Below are 16,231 nucleotides of genomic sequence, written 5' to 3'. Positions count from 1 at the left end.
ATAAAGACCATCAAAATCAAATAGTTAGCTTCAAATCTCAATTCAAATTCAAGTATATATCTAAAATTTCAATCTATTCTATATATTACATGACTTATTTTATTAAATTATTATCATGTTGGTGATTGGTTATATGATATAGTTTTAGAATTATTTATCTATTTCTTGCTGGGGTTTTCTTCCAGGTTATATAGGGGTTTGGAAATTTTCTTTGTTAATGACATTTGTGTGCAACTACTCTTTAATTTGTGATTGCCAATTTTTTTTTTCCTATTAAACATAGATTGCTTATTGGAGGCAACAAGGGACTTTGTAGGGGCACAAGGAGCTTATTTTTGTACCAAACATACTAATATTTAACTTTATCAAATGGAAACATTTAAATTTTTATGAATTTGATTTCGGATTGTCATGACATGTTTATTGATGGTGACTTTTAGTTATAAAAAAAAATGTTTATGACATTAAGTTATGTTAAATTTTTATTTATAATATTTTTGTATTAGATTATGTGAGGCCCCAATTTAAGTTTCGCACAGGGCCCTCAAAATCTCAGGTACGGCCCTGCATATTGTGGCATCATTATAGAGGGATTTTGGCATTGTTTCTTATATCAGCGCCTAATGGCATATTATGTACTTTGTTTTTCCTAATATACGGCGATATGGATGTAGTACTTTCCTTTAAAATACGGGTACGTAGTAATTACAATAGGGACGGTTTTATATCTCTTGATGTTTCTAAAGACAGAGATATAATATTTCGTTCCAAATAGCATTTTTTTTAGGGACTCTTTGTCCACTAGTCTCTAAAAACAGGGTCTGTATTGCTCAATTTTCTAGTAGTGGAAGCTTCAGGCGCACGACTTCTTATTTAGAAGAAATTGAGACACAAACATAGTTTAATTTCAAGCCCTTTTAATCTCCTCAAAACATCTTTCATTCACATATTTACCTTAAAAAAGAAATATGTTATTTCCGTGAAAAAGTACATTAGAATTTTGAGAAGACGAGGCTTTCAACCAAGTTCGATTACGATCAGAAATTGTGGCGTCAATGTAATGAAACCTCGTGGATGACCATACCTCTACACTTGGTGCAGTCATGAATTCATAACAAGTAAGAATTTGATAATTTCTCGACTATGGCATGTCTGGATATGCATGTACAATAGTAACTTCATTGTTTCCATGACCTACGTACAATTATCACACTTTCTGGTAATGAATGAGCTTCTCGTTCATATTTGTTGAGACGTTTGTTGCAACAAAGACGAGTTTAACTCCAAGTCTCCGATGTTGATCATCTCTTCGATTATGTCTTTTAAGATATAACATAACCGACAGTCCGAAGGAACTAAACAATATTACTTGGAGTTATTTGTCTTACTGCCCTTGGCAGCGAGAAGCTCGTAATAAAAAATCTCTGAAATTGATTTTGATTGTCACGAGAGGTATATATACCTTAGGTTCCTTTACCATTTTTATTCCAAATTTTCCTTTCCTATTAGGAGGTTTCAAGTGTTGTTGATTAAAGTCGGCACTCTATTATATATTTACCTTTTATTTTTTGTTTCCTATATGCGATTTCATGAAAATAATCACACTTTAGTAAAATAATTTTTCAAAATAATCTATATGTTAACACGATGATCACTTACTTTATGTGTTTGTAGTAAAGATATTGGTAATTTATTAAAGACTAGACTCTCCGCACGCGTTTCAGCGCCTGCGAGAGGCTTTTTTTAAAAAAATTTAAATTTATTTTAGAATTAAAAAAGATTATGGGTAGTTGTGTTCCATAAAAATAGGATCCATTATCTGATTTTTCTTTTAATTTTAATTTTTTTAAATATGAAAAAGTGTGAATTTACCATATTATCCTCATTTAATTAATAATTTCAATTCTTAATATTTGCATTAACCATGGGCATTAGAAATTTAGTGAAATACCCATTCCTAGACATAAAACTATAAATATACCCTATACCATTCATTATATATAAACACACCCAAAATAAACCCAAAAATCAACAATTGTATATATTTTAATTTAATTAATAAGATCAAATACCTTTATTACCCTTTTTAGCATTAAATTAGTTTTGGATCTCGTTTAGAATCTATAGAATGCAGAGAACATTAAAATTCAACAAAACCACTCCCTGAGGTCTGAAGACTTAAGCCCCTTTCCTCTCCTCCTTCAAACCCACATCTCTCCTCTGTTCTCTCCCTTCTTCCCTCTCTCTGCCTTCAAAGTAAACCAAACAGTCTCAGAGCCATGGACCAACACAAGACTGACGACAATCTCTGTTACGTCGGTGGCCTCACACGTGTTCTCGCCGCCGATGCCTCCATTTCTTTTGCAGGTTTGTTCCATCTGCTTCAATTCATTGTTTTCCTTTTCATTTTTGCTTAATTTACTTGAATTTTGACTCGATTTCAGTTTCTTCTTTGAATTTGGTGCTAATTTTCATTTTTTCGATATGAACAGAGCTAATGGTTAAGCTCGCAGAGTTCTGTGGCTACTCTGTAGATTTGAGGTGTCAATTGCCGAACGAAGGCTTTCAGAACGCCGACACCGGTGGTGATTGCGAGAAGAACGAACATGAAGACGATTTCTCGTTCACCTGCACCAATCCCGACGGATCGCTAATTTCCACCGACGATATATTCCAAAATGGCTAGATCTGTCCAATGTTCCCGATTTTCAACCAAGATCTCCTATTCGCCGATGCCGACTACGACGATACTTCCAGAGTCAGAGGTGCTGCCGCTTCGTCTTCCTCTCTACGGTCGCCATTGAAGAAGCTCTTTTTTGAAGAGCTGGATACGCCGACCTCGGCAACGTCGTTTCACAACTCAGGAGGTGAACTCGGATCCTGATCCATGAGATCAACGCATCTGATGTACGTATTTTCACAGTTTATTCTTATGATGATTTCTCATTTCAGTATTTTCTAGTGTTTATTGTATGAATCGTTGTGTTTTTTGTTTGTGTTTGGCTTATGAACATTTTAAATTCAACGACTTAGTTTGTATGGTGATTTCATGTTTGATTAATTAAGTTGCTGATTAGGTTTTCGTTTTTAATTTTTTCAGTCTTGGAGTTTAAATTTGACATGCAGATACTATTCTTCTTGATTTTATCTGTTTATTTTTGTTATTGCTGAATTGGAGGTAATTTATTGGATTTTCTGATTTCGTTCTAATTTGTACTTAGATATTCATTTGAGTTTTAAATTGTGATTTTAATTTCTTTTTGTTTATAATTTGGATTGATTTCAGATTCTGTTTGGTTGTGGATTTGCTGTTTGAGATGTGGTTAGAAATTTGTGATATTCGATTTGGTTTTCATATTAATTGATGTATGTTTTTTCAGTTGAATTTGAGTATATTCGTGTTTTTTCTGTTTATCACTGTAAAGTTCCAGTATAGGGTAATAACACTGCTTGTTTGCTATGAAATCCTATTTCTAATGCATGTCTACCACTGTAAAGTTCCAGTATAGGGTAATAACACTGCTTGTTTGCTATGAAATCCTATTTCTTATGCATGTCTACCACTGTAAAGTTCCAGTATAGGGTAATAACACTGCTTGATTGCTATGAAATCCTATTTCTAATGCACGTCTACCACTGTTAAGTTCTAGTCTAGGGTAATAACACTGCTTATTTGCTAAGAAATCGCACGTCTACCACTGTAAAGTTCCAGTATAGGGTAATAACACTGCTTGTTTGCTATGAAATCCTATTTCTAATGCATTTCTACCACTGTAAAGTTCCAGTATAGAGTAATAACACTGCTTGTTTGCTATGAAATCGTATTTGTAATGCACGTCTACCACTGTTAAGTTCCAGTCTAGGGTAATAACACTACTTGTTTGCTATGAAATCCTATTTCTAATGCACATCTACCACTGTAAAGTTCCAGTCTAGGGTAATAACACTACTTGTTTGCTATGAAATCGAATTTGTAATGCACGTCTACCACTGTAAAGTTCCAATATAGGGTAATAACACAGCTTGTTTGCTATGAAATCCTATTTCTAATGCACGTCTACCAATGTTATTACCACATACTGGAACTATACAGTGGTAGACATGCATTACAAATAGGATTTCAGAGGAAACAAGCAGTATTAATACCCTATACTAGAACTTTACAGTGGTATACATGCATCAAAAAAAGGATTTAAGAGGAAACAAGCAATGTTATTACCCTATATTGGAACTTTACAGCCATTAATCAGAAATTTCAGTAAACTAGTGTTGTGAAATTATTGCAAGCGCACAATTCGCACAAGTAATATAGAAATAAGTAGAGTATCGTTCCCACGAAGACTGTAATTTCCTATTAATTACCAATTATGATTAATTCAAAAGTTTATCTGAACAATTGATTAAGAAGATTGATTGATTTAAGTAACCTAAAACAATTATGAAAAATAGCAATTTAATTAATGATAGAAAATTAAGATGATGAGACACTAGAGCATCCGATTTCACCATAACCAATTCCACTTAATTCTTATAGCCAATTAACCCTAATTACTATCCATATTGACAGTTGGTTTCTCCTAATTCATTCGATATCCCCTCTCGGGCTCAACCAAAAGTATTCTTAATTAACAACCCATTCTCTCTCGAGCAACGGATTTAGGAAATCAAGAACCCATTAAGTTCTATGAGAACCTGCAAGAAAACTGCATGAGTCATGTTAGTCCCTCTCGGGCACTCATTCAAGACATGGTATTTGTTACAAGAAGCAAACACCAAACATCTCCTCTCGGTCTCCGCTTGGATCATCAAATCAATTAAATATTGGCCAGATATTCAAAGCATTAAGAACAGTAACAAATACTCAACATGGAATAGTAATAAGAAATTAATATAACTATAAAAATTAAGTATTCATGGTTAGGCTACATCGTAGCCCTAGCAAGGATAATTAGTTCATGACAAAAGAAAAGATAAACAAGAGAATTGTTGTCATAAAACCGATTTGGCAGATGGACTTGATCTTCCGAGTCTCCACAGGAACACCTTCGAAAGCTCCTCAAGTAGTGCAGCAGCAAATCCTTGGCTCTCTCTGATGTTTCTCTGGGTGTATGAATGTTGGTGGAAAAATATGGTATATGGGAGGATGATCTGAAGAGATCCTTAGGGTGATCTTATATAGTGTAAAACAACTAAACCCTTCTCTTAAAAGGTCTGGAAAAACTCTCCTAAAGCAAAACAAAATCCCAAACAATTAAGGAAACAAATTAGGAAAGAATCCTTCTTTGACTTGGAAACACGTCAGCCAACTTGCACGTACACTTTGGGGTCATTCCACTTCCTAGAAAATTCTGGAAAAATATGAGAAACGTAGCTTTATGTCTAAGCTTTCCAGGCATATATTACACGCCACTAGGAAAAATCGGAAAGGTCTTCAAATCTTCAATCTTCCACAGCAGTGCAGTTTTGACGGAATTTCAACTTAGGCTGTCTTGACTTGCAAGTCTGGAGCATTTGGCTTGGTAGAAAATTATGAAACTTTGATACAATGATCTTCAATGTCTTAGCTTTCTTCTCCAATTGGCCTTGCGCTAAAATTCATTTGAAAAGTCGATTTTCAGTCGAAATCCTTCCAAGAGTGCAGAATAGCTGAAAATAAGGAAAGTAAGGTAATAATGCTATTTTAAATTAACTTTCCCTACAAAAACCAAATAAAAGAGATATAAAAATATAGTAAATATTGCACTTATCAAACTACCTCAAACCTATCTTTTGCTAGTCCTCGAGCAAAATTAGAAACAAACACAAAAAAACAAAACGAAAAACTAACTAAACCACTTTCGCAGGTAAACTCGATGGCACTTAGCATGTGCCACAAGCCGTTAAACCTCTAGGTGTCCCTAGTAGGAGGAGTTGTGTCCCCTGAGGGTTTACCAGTTACGATACCCACAAACGTTTAACTGCAAAACAAAGTCGTTAAAGGCACCACTTTAAACAAGCTAATAAAAACCAATGCATGCCAATCACATTTGCATCACTAAAGCTATGCCACTTTGAGTATAATTGCATCATGGTGTAACGTGTAATACCAAAAGTCATAACTTCCAAGCTTAAAGATAACCACACTCGAATGCCATGGAATTATTTCGCCTTGACTCTATCCCTCACCGGATATCACTCTATTTTTTCTCTCGGAATCCTAGGCTTACACTCAAATGTCACATATGTGTATGAAGTTATGTAATGGAAATCAAATATTAACACATATGCTTAGCTTGAAGAATGGAAATTTCTGAAAATAATGTCTCATGAAAAGAATCAAATATTAAGAACTAGAGTACATACCTCACCTCCAAGCAAGATTTCCCAAAAGATCAGTTAGGTCTTCTACTCAGGTTGTAATGAAAGGCTAGGCTTGGGGTATGAAAGAAAGGAAAGGAATAACAAAAACTTAGGACATACCAAAGCATTATTCACGATCACATACATGGTCAGCTCCTTTTGACTTTTTGTAGTATTCAGCGTCCAGGAATTGTGCATATTTCCTACTCCATTTGGAGTGATTTTGAACTTTTACTCTTTTGAATTGCAAAATAATTTTTTTTTTTTCTTTCATCTTTTCTTATATTTTTTTTTTCTTCTTCTTGCAATTTTGCACAAACACCTCGGTACACGCCAATTCTTTGGTGTAGAGCTCAACCTTCTTATTTTCATCACTTTGGCACATCCTAAGCTATAAGGTATGGCTTAGAAACGGGTTGTATAGGTCATAGATAATAAGGGTGGTGAAAGAAAGGCTAAGTGTTTGGTTACAAAGGGGCTAATGACGCACACAAAAGGGTAGGATGAAAGGTCTTTTAGAGGGTGAAAACATGCATAGCCTAACATCATATCTCATGGTCCATCCAACTTGGAAGCGACGTACCTACAAAAATAAGAGAATTCTTTAGTATCCAATACAAACCTAATGAGAGCAAACTAATTAAGAACAAAATCGAAGAGTGTTTAAGAGTAGAAACAATAAAACCCCTCTCAAAGAATGGCTTTTGGCTCAATTATCTCACAAAGGTAGTCTCTACTAATATTCCATAGTCATTCAAGCATAGCAACCTTGTCCACCAAAACATTACGAGTATGGTATTGTGAAGTGCAAAGATTATAATGCAATAACCCTTCATGGCAACACGTTAGTAAAGCATTCATGATCAAAACATGACATATACATCTCTATTAGCAAGGAAAAGTGATAACTTTAACTAGAATTTATATTTCACAAAAACTGCTTCTTTTCAATTTCGACCTTAGATCAGTTTTCAACAATTATCCCTTAAAGTATTGCACAGATTTTGACAAGCCTTATATGCTCAGAAAATAGACAAACAAACGCACAACTTCTCTTTAGAAAAAAAATACCAGAAAACAGAGTAGAACTTCATGAAAACTGATGTTGAAAACAGAAGTCAGTACTGAATCGCAGAAAAATTCCAGATCCAGACCCCTGTTCAGAAAAATAGCTATAACTTGCAAACGAAAAGTCAGAAAATTACGGCCCTTATATGGCTGGATTCAGCACAAAAAACTGAAGAAGACAACGCGGGCCAAATCTTCAAATCCATTACAGATTAAAACAGTATTATCGAAACATAAACACCAATGTTTTGCATGACTCGAAAAAGACTAAAAACGAAAAAAAATTAAAATAAAACGAATGTTACCCACCTCAAACCTAAACCAAACATTGTCCTCAATGTTTAAAATGAAAATAAAAGTAAGGACAGAGAATAGTAAAAGTAATGAACGCGAGAAGCACACAAACGAAAAATTAAAAAGATAAGGAACGAAGGTACCTAGTTGGGTTGCCTCCCAACAAGCGCTTAGTTTAAAGTCAATAGCCCGACTTTCAGATGCGTTATTTGGGATTATTGAGGAGGACGTTGGTCTCATCCTTAAGAAATGCAGCTGCCATATGTGGTTTCAATCGATGGCCTTTGACTTTGAAGGTTGTATCGTCACGATCATTCTTGATATGCTTGTCATGCCACTTCTTTGTATGCTCCTTGTAAATTCTTGCACTTTCATAAGATTTATTTTGAAGTTCCTCTAACTCATTCCTTCCTGGGTCATATGGTTTTGGTTCATCCAAGTACAAGGCAGGTTTGGCAACTCTTGGTTTGTCAGCTTTAGAGGTGGAGGCATGTACCAATGGATGGCTTGGAGTCTCATTTTCCTCTGCTTTTCCGTGAAATGTTATTGGTTCAAAAACTTTGAATGTCGCTTTTTCATTCCCAACTCTCACAGTTATTAAACCTTCTTCCATGTCAATCAGAGTCCGTCCAGTAATCAGGAATGGACGGCCCAAAATTAATTGTGTGTCAGAATCTTCTTCCATATCCAAAACCAAAAAATCTGCTGGGAATATGAGTGTATCAACCTTTACTAAAACATCTTCAATAATTCCGTCTGGGTATGTGATTGACCTGTCCGCCATCTGCAAAGAAACAGTGGTGGGTTTAATTTCACCAATACCAATCTTTTTAGCAACAGATAAAGGTAGTAAATTAATGCTAGAACCCAAATCACATAAAGCTTTTTCAAAGAAATTATTTCCAATAGTACATGGAATTTTAAAACTCCCTCTATCTTTTTTCTTTGGTGGAAGCTTCCGTTGTAGGATGGCACTGCACTCTTCTGTCAGTTGGATTTTCTCATGATCACCAAATTTCCTTTTCTTGGAAAGGATGTCTTTCATGAATGTTGCATAACTTGGCATTTGTTCCAAAGCTGCAGCGAATGGAATGTTGATTTGCACCTTTTTGAACATTTCTAAGAAATCAGAAGATTGCCCATCAATTTTATTTTTCTTCAGCCTCTGCGGAAAAGGGATCGGTGGGACATATGGCTTCAATGGAGGAGAAGGGGACGGCATAGCAGCATAATTTTCTTCTTCTTGAGATTTCTCAGCTTCTTCCTCTTTTTCTAATTTTTCTTTTTCCAAGATGACCGCTGTGTTCACTTGCTTCCCTTCCCGAAGTGTGATTGCCATTACTTATTCTTGATTTTTCGGATTAATTTCGGATTGGCTTGGCCATACTCCTTGATTTCTTCCACTCAATACATTAGCTAGTTGGCCTACTTGCACCTCCAAATTCCGAATAGAAGCGCTCTGATTTTGAAATTGGGTTTTTGTTTCAGTCATAAATTTGGTGGTAGACATAGTCAACTGAGTAAGTGCATCTTCCAAATTTATTTTCTTCTCTTGAGCCGGAAAGCCAGGTGGTGGTCTCTGCACATTCTGAGTATTGCTCCATGAAAAATTTGGATGGTTTCGCCAACCGGGGTTGTATGTATTGGAATAAGGATTATTTATTTGTCGATTAAATTCTCCAACCTGATTGACTTGCTCAACAGACGTGAATGGGTTCCCTGTGGTGCAATCTGAACTTGGATGAGGACCTGCACAAAAATCACAACCAAAATTAGTATTAGTGTTTATAGCATTAACACTCAAAGAATCAACTTTTTTAGTAAGGTTAGAAATTTGTGTTGCTAGCAAAGCTATAGCATCGACTTCCAAGACCCCAGCTGGCTTTGGATTCATTCTCTCACTCGGCCATTGGTAGTTGTTGGATGCCATGGTCTCCAATAATTCAAATGCTTCAGTAGCCGTTTTTGCCATTAAAGCCCCTCCAGCAGCTGCATCAACTAGTGTCCTGCTTGTTTGACTCAACCCATTGTAGAAAGTTTGAACTTGAATCCAGGTTGGTAGCTCATGGTGAGGGCACTTGCGCAACAAATCTTTGAATCGTTCCCAAGCTTCATATAAAGGCTCCTTATCATACTGAGCGAATGACATAATATCTTGTCGGAATTTTGCAGTTTTGGCTGGTGGGAAAAATTTAGCAAGGAATTTCTTGGATAAATCATCCCAAGTACGGATGGAGTCTTGTGGCTGTGACAGTAACCAAAGCTTGGCTTTATCCTTCAAGGAAAAGGGGAATAGCCTTAAACGAATCGCATCGTCAGATACCCCATTGAACTTGGATGTGTCACAAATCTCCAAAAATATCGCAAGATGTATATTTGGATCTTCATTCGGCAGACCACAAAATACGGATGAATTCTGTAGCATGGTGATCATGGCTGGCTTGATCTCAAAATTGTTGGCTGCAATAGAAGGACGTCGGATCGCTGAGGGAGTTGCCACTGGGGGGCCAAATTCCCTCACTGCTCTTTCAGCTTCATCCGCCATAAATGGGGGTGTCGGAAAAATCCAATGTACCTGAAAATAAAAAGAAAAATTCAAATTAAACTCCGAATTAAAATATATTGATATTAATAGAAAATAAAACAATCCCCGGCAACGGCGCCAAAAACTTGTTGTGAAATTATTGCAAGCGCACAATTCGCACAAGTAATATAGAAATAAGTAGAGTATCGTTCCCACGAAGACTGTAATTTCCTATTAATTACCAATTATGATTAATTCAAAAGTTTATCTGAACAATTGATTAAGAAGATTGATTGATTTAAGTAACCTAAAACAATTATGAAAAATAGCAATTTAATTAATGATAGAAAATTAAGATGATGAGACACTAGAGCATCCGATTTCACCATAACCAATTCCACTTAATTCTTATAGCCAATTAACCCTAATTACTATCCATATTGACAGTTGATTTCTCCTAATTCATTCGATATCCCCTCTCGGGCTCAACCAAAAGTATTCTTAATTAACAACCCATTCTCTCTCGAGCAACGGATTTAGGAAATCAAGAACCCATTAAGTTCTATGAGAACCTGCAAGAAAACTGCATGAGTCATGTTAGTCCCTCTCGGGCACTCATTCAAGACATGGTATTTGTTACAAGAAGCAAACACCAAACATCTCCTCTCGGTCTCCGCTTGGATCATCAAATCAATTAAATATTGGCCAGATATTCAAAGCATTAAGAACAGTAACAAATACTCAACATGGAATAGTAATAAGAAATTAATATAACTATAAAAATTAAGTATTCATGGTTAGGCTACATCGTAGCCCTAGCAAGGATAATTAGTTCATGACAAAAGAAAAGATAAACAAGAGAATTGTTGTCATAAAACCGATTTGGCAGATGGACTTGATCTTCCGAGTCTCCACAGGAACACCTTCGAAAGCTCCTCAAGTAGTGCAGCAGCAAATCCTTGGCTCTCTCTGATGTTTCTCTGGGTGTATGAATGTTGGTGGAAAAATATGGTATATGGGAGGATGATCTGAAGAGATCCTTAGGGTGATCTTATATAGTGTAAAACAACTAAACCCTTCTCTTAAAAGGTCTGGAAAAACTCTCCTAAAGCAAAACAAAATCCCAAACAATTAAGGAAACAAATTAGGAAAGAATCCTTCTTTGACTTGGAAACACGTCAGCCAACTTGCACGTACACTTTGGGGTCATTCCACTTCCTAGAAAATTCTGGAAAAATATGAGAAACGTAGCTTTATGTCTAAGCTTTCCAGGCATATATTACACGCCACTAGGAAAAATCGGAAAGGTCTTCAAATCTTCAATCTTCCACAGCAGTGCAGTTTTGACGGAATTTCAACTTAGGCTGTCTTGACTTGCAAGTCTGGAGCATTTGGCTTGGTAGAAAATTATGAAACTTTGATACAATGATCTTCAATGTCTTAGCTTTCTTCTCCAATTGGCCTTGCGCTAAAATTCATTTGAAAAGTCGATTTTCAGTCGAAATCCTTCCAAGAGTGCAGAATAGCTGAAAATAAGGAAAGTAAGGTAATAATGCTATTTTAAATTAACTTTCCCTACAAAAACCAAATAAAAGAGATATAAAAATATAGTAAATAATGCACTTATCAACTAGCGACTAAAATAATGATAGTAAGCAGTTAGTGCAATAATGAAATCCAATATAGTTTCAATATTTTGTCCTTGATTCGAATTTAAAATACTGTTATTACCCTAGACTGGAACTCTATAGCAATTAATCAAAATTACAGTGTAGGTTTGGTTTGTAAATGTCTTACCTTTGAAGCGTTTTCTTGTTGAAATTGTTTTCTGAAATTTTGTCTTGGTTTTGTAGGTGAAAGTTAGTGTGTGGTGTTTGTTTTTTAAAGTAGATCAAGCTTGGTGGTGGTTATGGAGTTTCGGTTTCGAGAGATGAAGAAGACACTTTGATGAAGACGGTGATTGAAGGGACATTTGGCATAGATGGTTAATTGAAGTCACAGGCTGGAAGTTACGTTTTTTTTGTTTTTTTTTTTTGGAACGAAATTATGGTTTTGGAGATGGTAAAATCTTTTGCTTTTTTATAAGTTTGGGTTGGGGTTGTTTTGGGTGCTTTTTGAGTTTTTTTTTCTGTTGGGCTTGATAGTGGCAGTGCTTGTAATTTATTGGAACTTCAACACTAATTTGTTATTTAATAAATGGGTTTTGGGTGTGTTTATAAAGTGTTTTCCATATGGGGTTTTTTTATAATTTCAGCACTCATTTTGGGTATATTAGTGAAGCTGAATGTTTCACCATTCTCTGCCTTTTGCTTTATATAAATAGATATAGATATATATTATATAGAGTGCTGCTAAACGAACCCTAAAATTAACTGAGTACACCCTATGATCTAAGTACACCTTAATATTTAAATCAAAATGTAAAATTAACTAAGTACACCCCATTTAATTACCAAAAATACCCCGGATACACCCTAATCCACTCTATCACACAGAAGCAAACCCATTCGAATCTGGTAACAGCATTCATCAAGGTCAATTGGCATACTAAATTATTCGGATATCATGGCTGAGAAGCTTTGATTCAAAGGCAGCAGAAATCCCCTTGTTTTCTCTTTGATTTATTATTCGCCATTGCCATGTGGTTCTTTAATTGAATAAATGATGTTTTATCTTTCACAGGTTTCGGGGTTACAAGGTTTTGAAGATGATGAACAACCTTCAGAAAATGATTTACAAACTTCAGAAAATGATTTACAAATGCTGTGTCTCAATGATCTTATATGCTGTCCAGCAGAAATGACCAGCAAATCATCTGAGTATCTATCAGCATCTCTGACCGCAATCAGTATATAACAATAAGAACAATCAGTATATAACAATAAGAACCCAGATGAGTAAATCAATCATATGATGAGAAAAACACAACAAATCAACCCCATTCTTTCAACATACTGAACTTAAGTAACTCATCATCAAAACAAAATGTAATAAAGATATCAGATAGCAACTTACAGTCAAAGAAGGACAATCTGCAGAACCTAGAAACAGCTTGTGGCTCAGCAGAAGCAAAGCCAATTTAATTTATAGAGGGAAGAAGAGAAGGAACAAAAATCTGCAGACCCCATTTCCAAGGAAGTTTAAACTTGCTAAACATGAGCTGTCATAATTTTGAATCCCATCAATAAACATAGAAGAAAATGAAGTTGGGATACCCCTGGGAAATCCTATCTTTGTATGATCAGTGTGTCTGGCTTTTTCTCCTTCAACCACTAAATGGGCCTTCCTCAGTTTTATCTTTTAATTTTCCTTATATTTGAATTCTCTCTGCATCACTTTCCCTGATTCGAGTTTGAATGAATTAGAGTTGATTAGAGTTGAACATGGTGAGTAGGGTGTACTTATTAAAATTACATTTATTTCATAATTCAAAATATCCTTTTTGGTAATTTTATATTATGATAAATTAGTAATTCAATAAATAGTTTAATAGTATGATGTACTCAGTTAATTTTAGGGTTCATTTAGCACCACTCATTATATATTAGAAGAAAAAAAAAGTGAAAATAAAATTAAACTATGCAAGATAGAAAAGTCTTTTCCATAAATACAATCATAATAAACCAAACGCTCTAGTATTCACATATAAGAAGATCACCCATACTCTGAATCATAGCCGCATTCGGCTGTCTCTCCTGCCAATATTGATCCAGCTGTCGTATTTGAAGAGAATTGAACCCTCAACTTTTCACAGTTAAACCATATCTCAAACGTTCCTGGTGCACAAGCAAAAATCCATCGCCAACCGCCCCATTCTACACGGATCTTTGCATGAATTTTGACGTTGAAATTCACAGCCCGAGTTTGGCTCCTTTCTGCATCAATGGCTCTGGCTATCTTGTTGCTAACAACTGCGGGGGAGGCAATAACAGCGACCGACAAGAACTCTGTCTCCTCCGGCTGCTGAACAAAAGGCCTGATCAATGCTCCTCCGAGAAACTCATCACTGTAAAAGACCTCGGCGTCGAGTACCTGATAAGTTACCCTAACAATGCTATAAGGGTTTGTCAAGAAGAAACTGATGTTCCAGAGAGCAGTTACTTGAGAGTTGAGAACAGAGACTTTGAAGAGCTCAACCGAAAACGAGTGCACCTGGATGCCTGAGGAGGAAAACCCTTTTGGTGTTTGATATAATGTGGCTGAAAAGAATAATGTCACAAGTAAAAACAGGGAGATAATACACGTCACGAACTTGTTCCTATCCTCCGCCTCCTCCTCCTCCTCATCATCATCAGCCCTTTTCAGATTTTTCTTAGGTGATGGTGGAAGCAGAGGTGTGTTCTCGTCAACTACAACTACAACCACCTTTTGGTCTGCCGATTTTGCTTCAATATTGACTGCTTCCTTTACCTTTGGGTGTAACTGTTCTCTATCAATGTCGTGTGGCGGTTCTTCATGATTCTGCTGCACTGCTATACTCATGTTTAGTTTAAATTTAGGGTTTGTGTGTTTGCTTGCTACGAATTAATGCAGAAAGAAGATTATGATGAATTAATAAGAAAATCTAGCAAGCCCCTGGTTTCTGGTTATTGGCGTTGTTGGTTGTCTTTTAAAGGGTAACCAAGGAGGAGTTGTTTGTTTGTATTTCTAATTCCTAAATACGGTAGATTCTTTATTTTATTTTTTTGTTTGAAAAGGGAAATTCTTTCCAAAGAAGATAACCACTCATGGATGTTTACTTACAAGCAATGAGCATGGGAAGAAAAGGAAGTTTTTCAATTCCTGACTTCCCGGATTACTGACACATAAGGAATGAAATATATGTAAGACCCACCTTAAATCCTTAATCACATAACTTTAAAATCAAGAACCAAATAAACTAAGTGTTGTTAATTCTTAAATCCTTAATCACATAACTTTAAAATCAAGAACCAAATAAACTAAGTGTTGTTAATTCTTGTTCTCCAAAAATAACCTTACAACTTTATCCCAATTATTTTGATTTCAATATGGTTAGTAAATTACTTAAATGGGAATGACTTGTTCTCATACCAAGTCATTCCAACTGTATCCCAATTATTTTATTCACGAATTCACCTACTAAGAGTTAAATTTAGATGCAAGGATCTTGTAATTTATGTGATTAAGAGCATTTATCTTGATATTTGAGGTCCTAGAATTTTTTTTTTTTTCTTAATAGCGCTAGTATAAAAATAAATAAATAAAATAAAGTCAAATTTAGACTTGTAGATAACAATTGAATATTCTTTGTCGTATGGAATACGAATTCCAGCAATGGCCAAACTCTTGCTTTACCAGATTTGAAGTACATCGCGGTGCGTTGCCAGACTTACAATATTGCAGTGGCATTTTAATAAATAAGAAATATAATAGGAACAGAAACAAATTCATATCATTGTCACAGTTATTGGTGTTCACCAAAAAGATTAACGGGCATGGGTATTGGTGTTCAGAAAATAAAGGTTTGCATTGGGATGCTTTTTAGTATATAGGACACCAAAAACGTGTCAATATAAACTCGTTTTGTGGACACCAATATGGCAATATCCATGCCCATTGAAAGTTTTTTTTAGTAGCGAGAATTGGTGAATGGGAATATCAAAGTTTGTGATCAAGAGCTCCATTGTGCAAAGGCATCACAGTGAAATATCAAAACTTTGCATAAAAGTTTTTTTTTTTTAATAATATAGGCTCCTATATTGGGTATAATAGTAAATCTCCCAGTAATCAAATCTCTTTTTATCCATTACTAGTAGGGGTGGGTACGGTCCGGATTGGATCAGTTTCACGTCAAAACCACGGCTGAACTAATTAAAATATAACGGTTTGGTTTGGTTTGGTTTGGTTCGGCTGGTTTGGGCCTAAGCCCAATTCTCTTTCTTTTTGCATTTTTTCAACATTACTAGCCCAATTATAACTAATAAATTCACAACTTACTTCTTACATAAATCATCTTCTAGAGTACGAAATCATCCTAAAGCTCAA

The 16,231-nt window shown here is 35.4% G+C and overlaps 2 protein-coding genes and 1 non-coding gene across 3 annotated transcripts; 1 reads left to right on the top strand and 2 right to left on the bottom strand.

The window, feature by feature from the left end:
* Positions 1-7,906: 7,906 nt before the first annotated feature.
* On the bottom strand, positions 7,907-8,850 carry LOC148293939 (uncharacterized). The gene has a single exon (XM_088254658.1). It carries the CDS (start codon positions 8,816-8,818, stop codon positions 7,907-7,909), a length of 912 nt encoding a protein of 303 aa, XP_088110784.1. The 5' UTR covers positions 8,819-8,850.
* Positions 8,851-9,043: 193 nt separating this feature from the next.
* Positions 9,044-10,246, bottom strand: LOC148293937 (uncharacterized). Its single transcript, XM_088254657.1, has one exon. The coding sequence runs from the start codon at positions 10,244-10,246 to the stop codon at positions 9,044-9,046; it is 1,203 nt and encodes a 400-aa protein (XP_088110783.1).
* Positions 9,762-9,868, top strand: LOC148293938 (small nucleolar RNA R71). The gene has a single exon (XR_015836874.1). It is a non-coding gene; the product is annotated as a small nucleolar RNA R71 (small nucleolar RNA).
* Positions 10,247-16,231: the final 5,985 nt, after the last annotated feature.

The sequence above is a fragment of the Prunus avium genome, chromosome 6 (assembly GCF_965620075.1).
Source record: "Prunus avium chromosome 6, drPruAviu1.hap1.1, whole genome shotgun sequence".
Taxonomy (NCBI): Eukaryota; Viridiplantae; Streptophyta; class Magnoliopsida; order Rosales; family Rosaceae; genus Prunus; species Prunus avium.
Note: the sequence above shows the minus strand (reverse complement) of the source record. Positions and strands in the feature narration are given on the sequence as shown.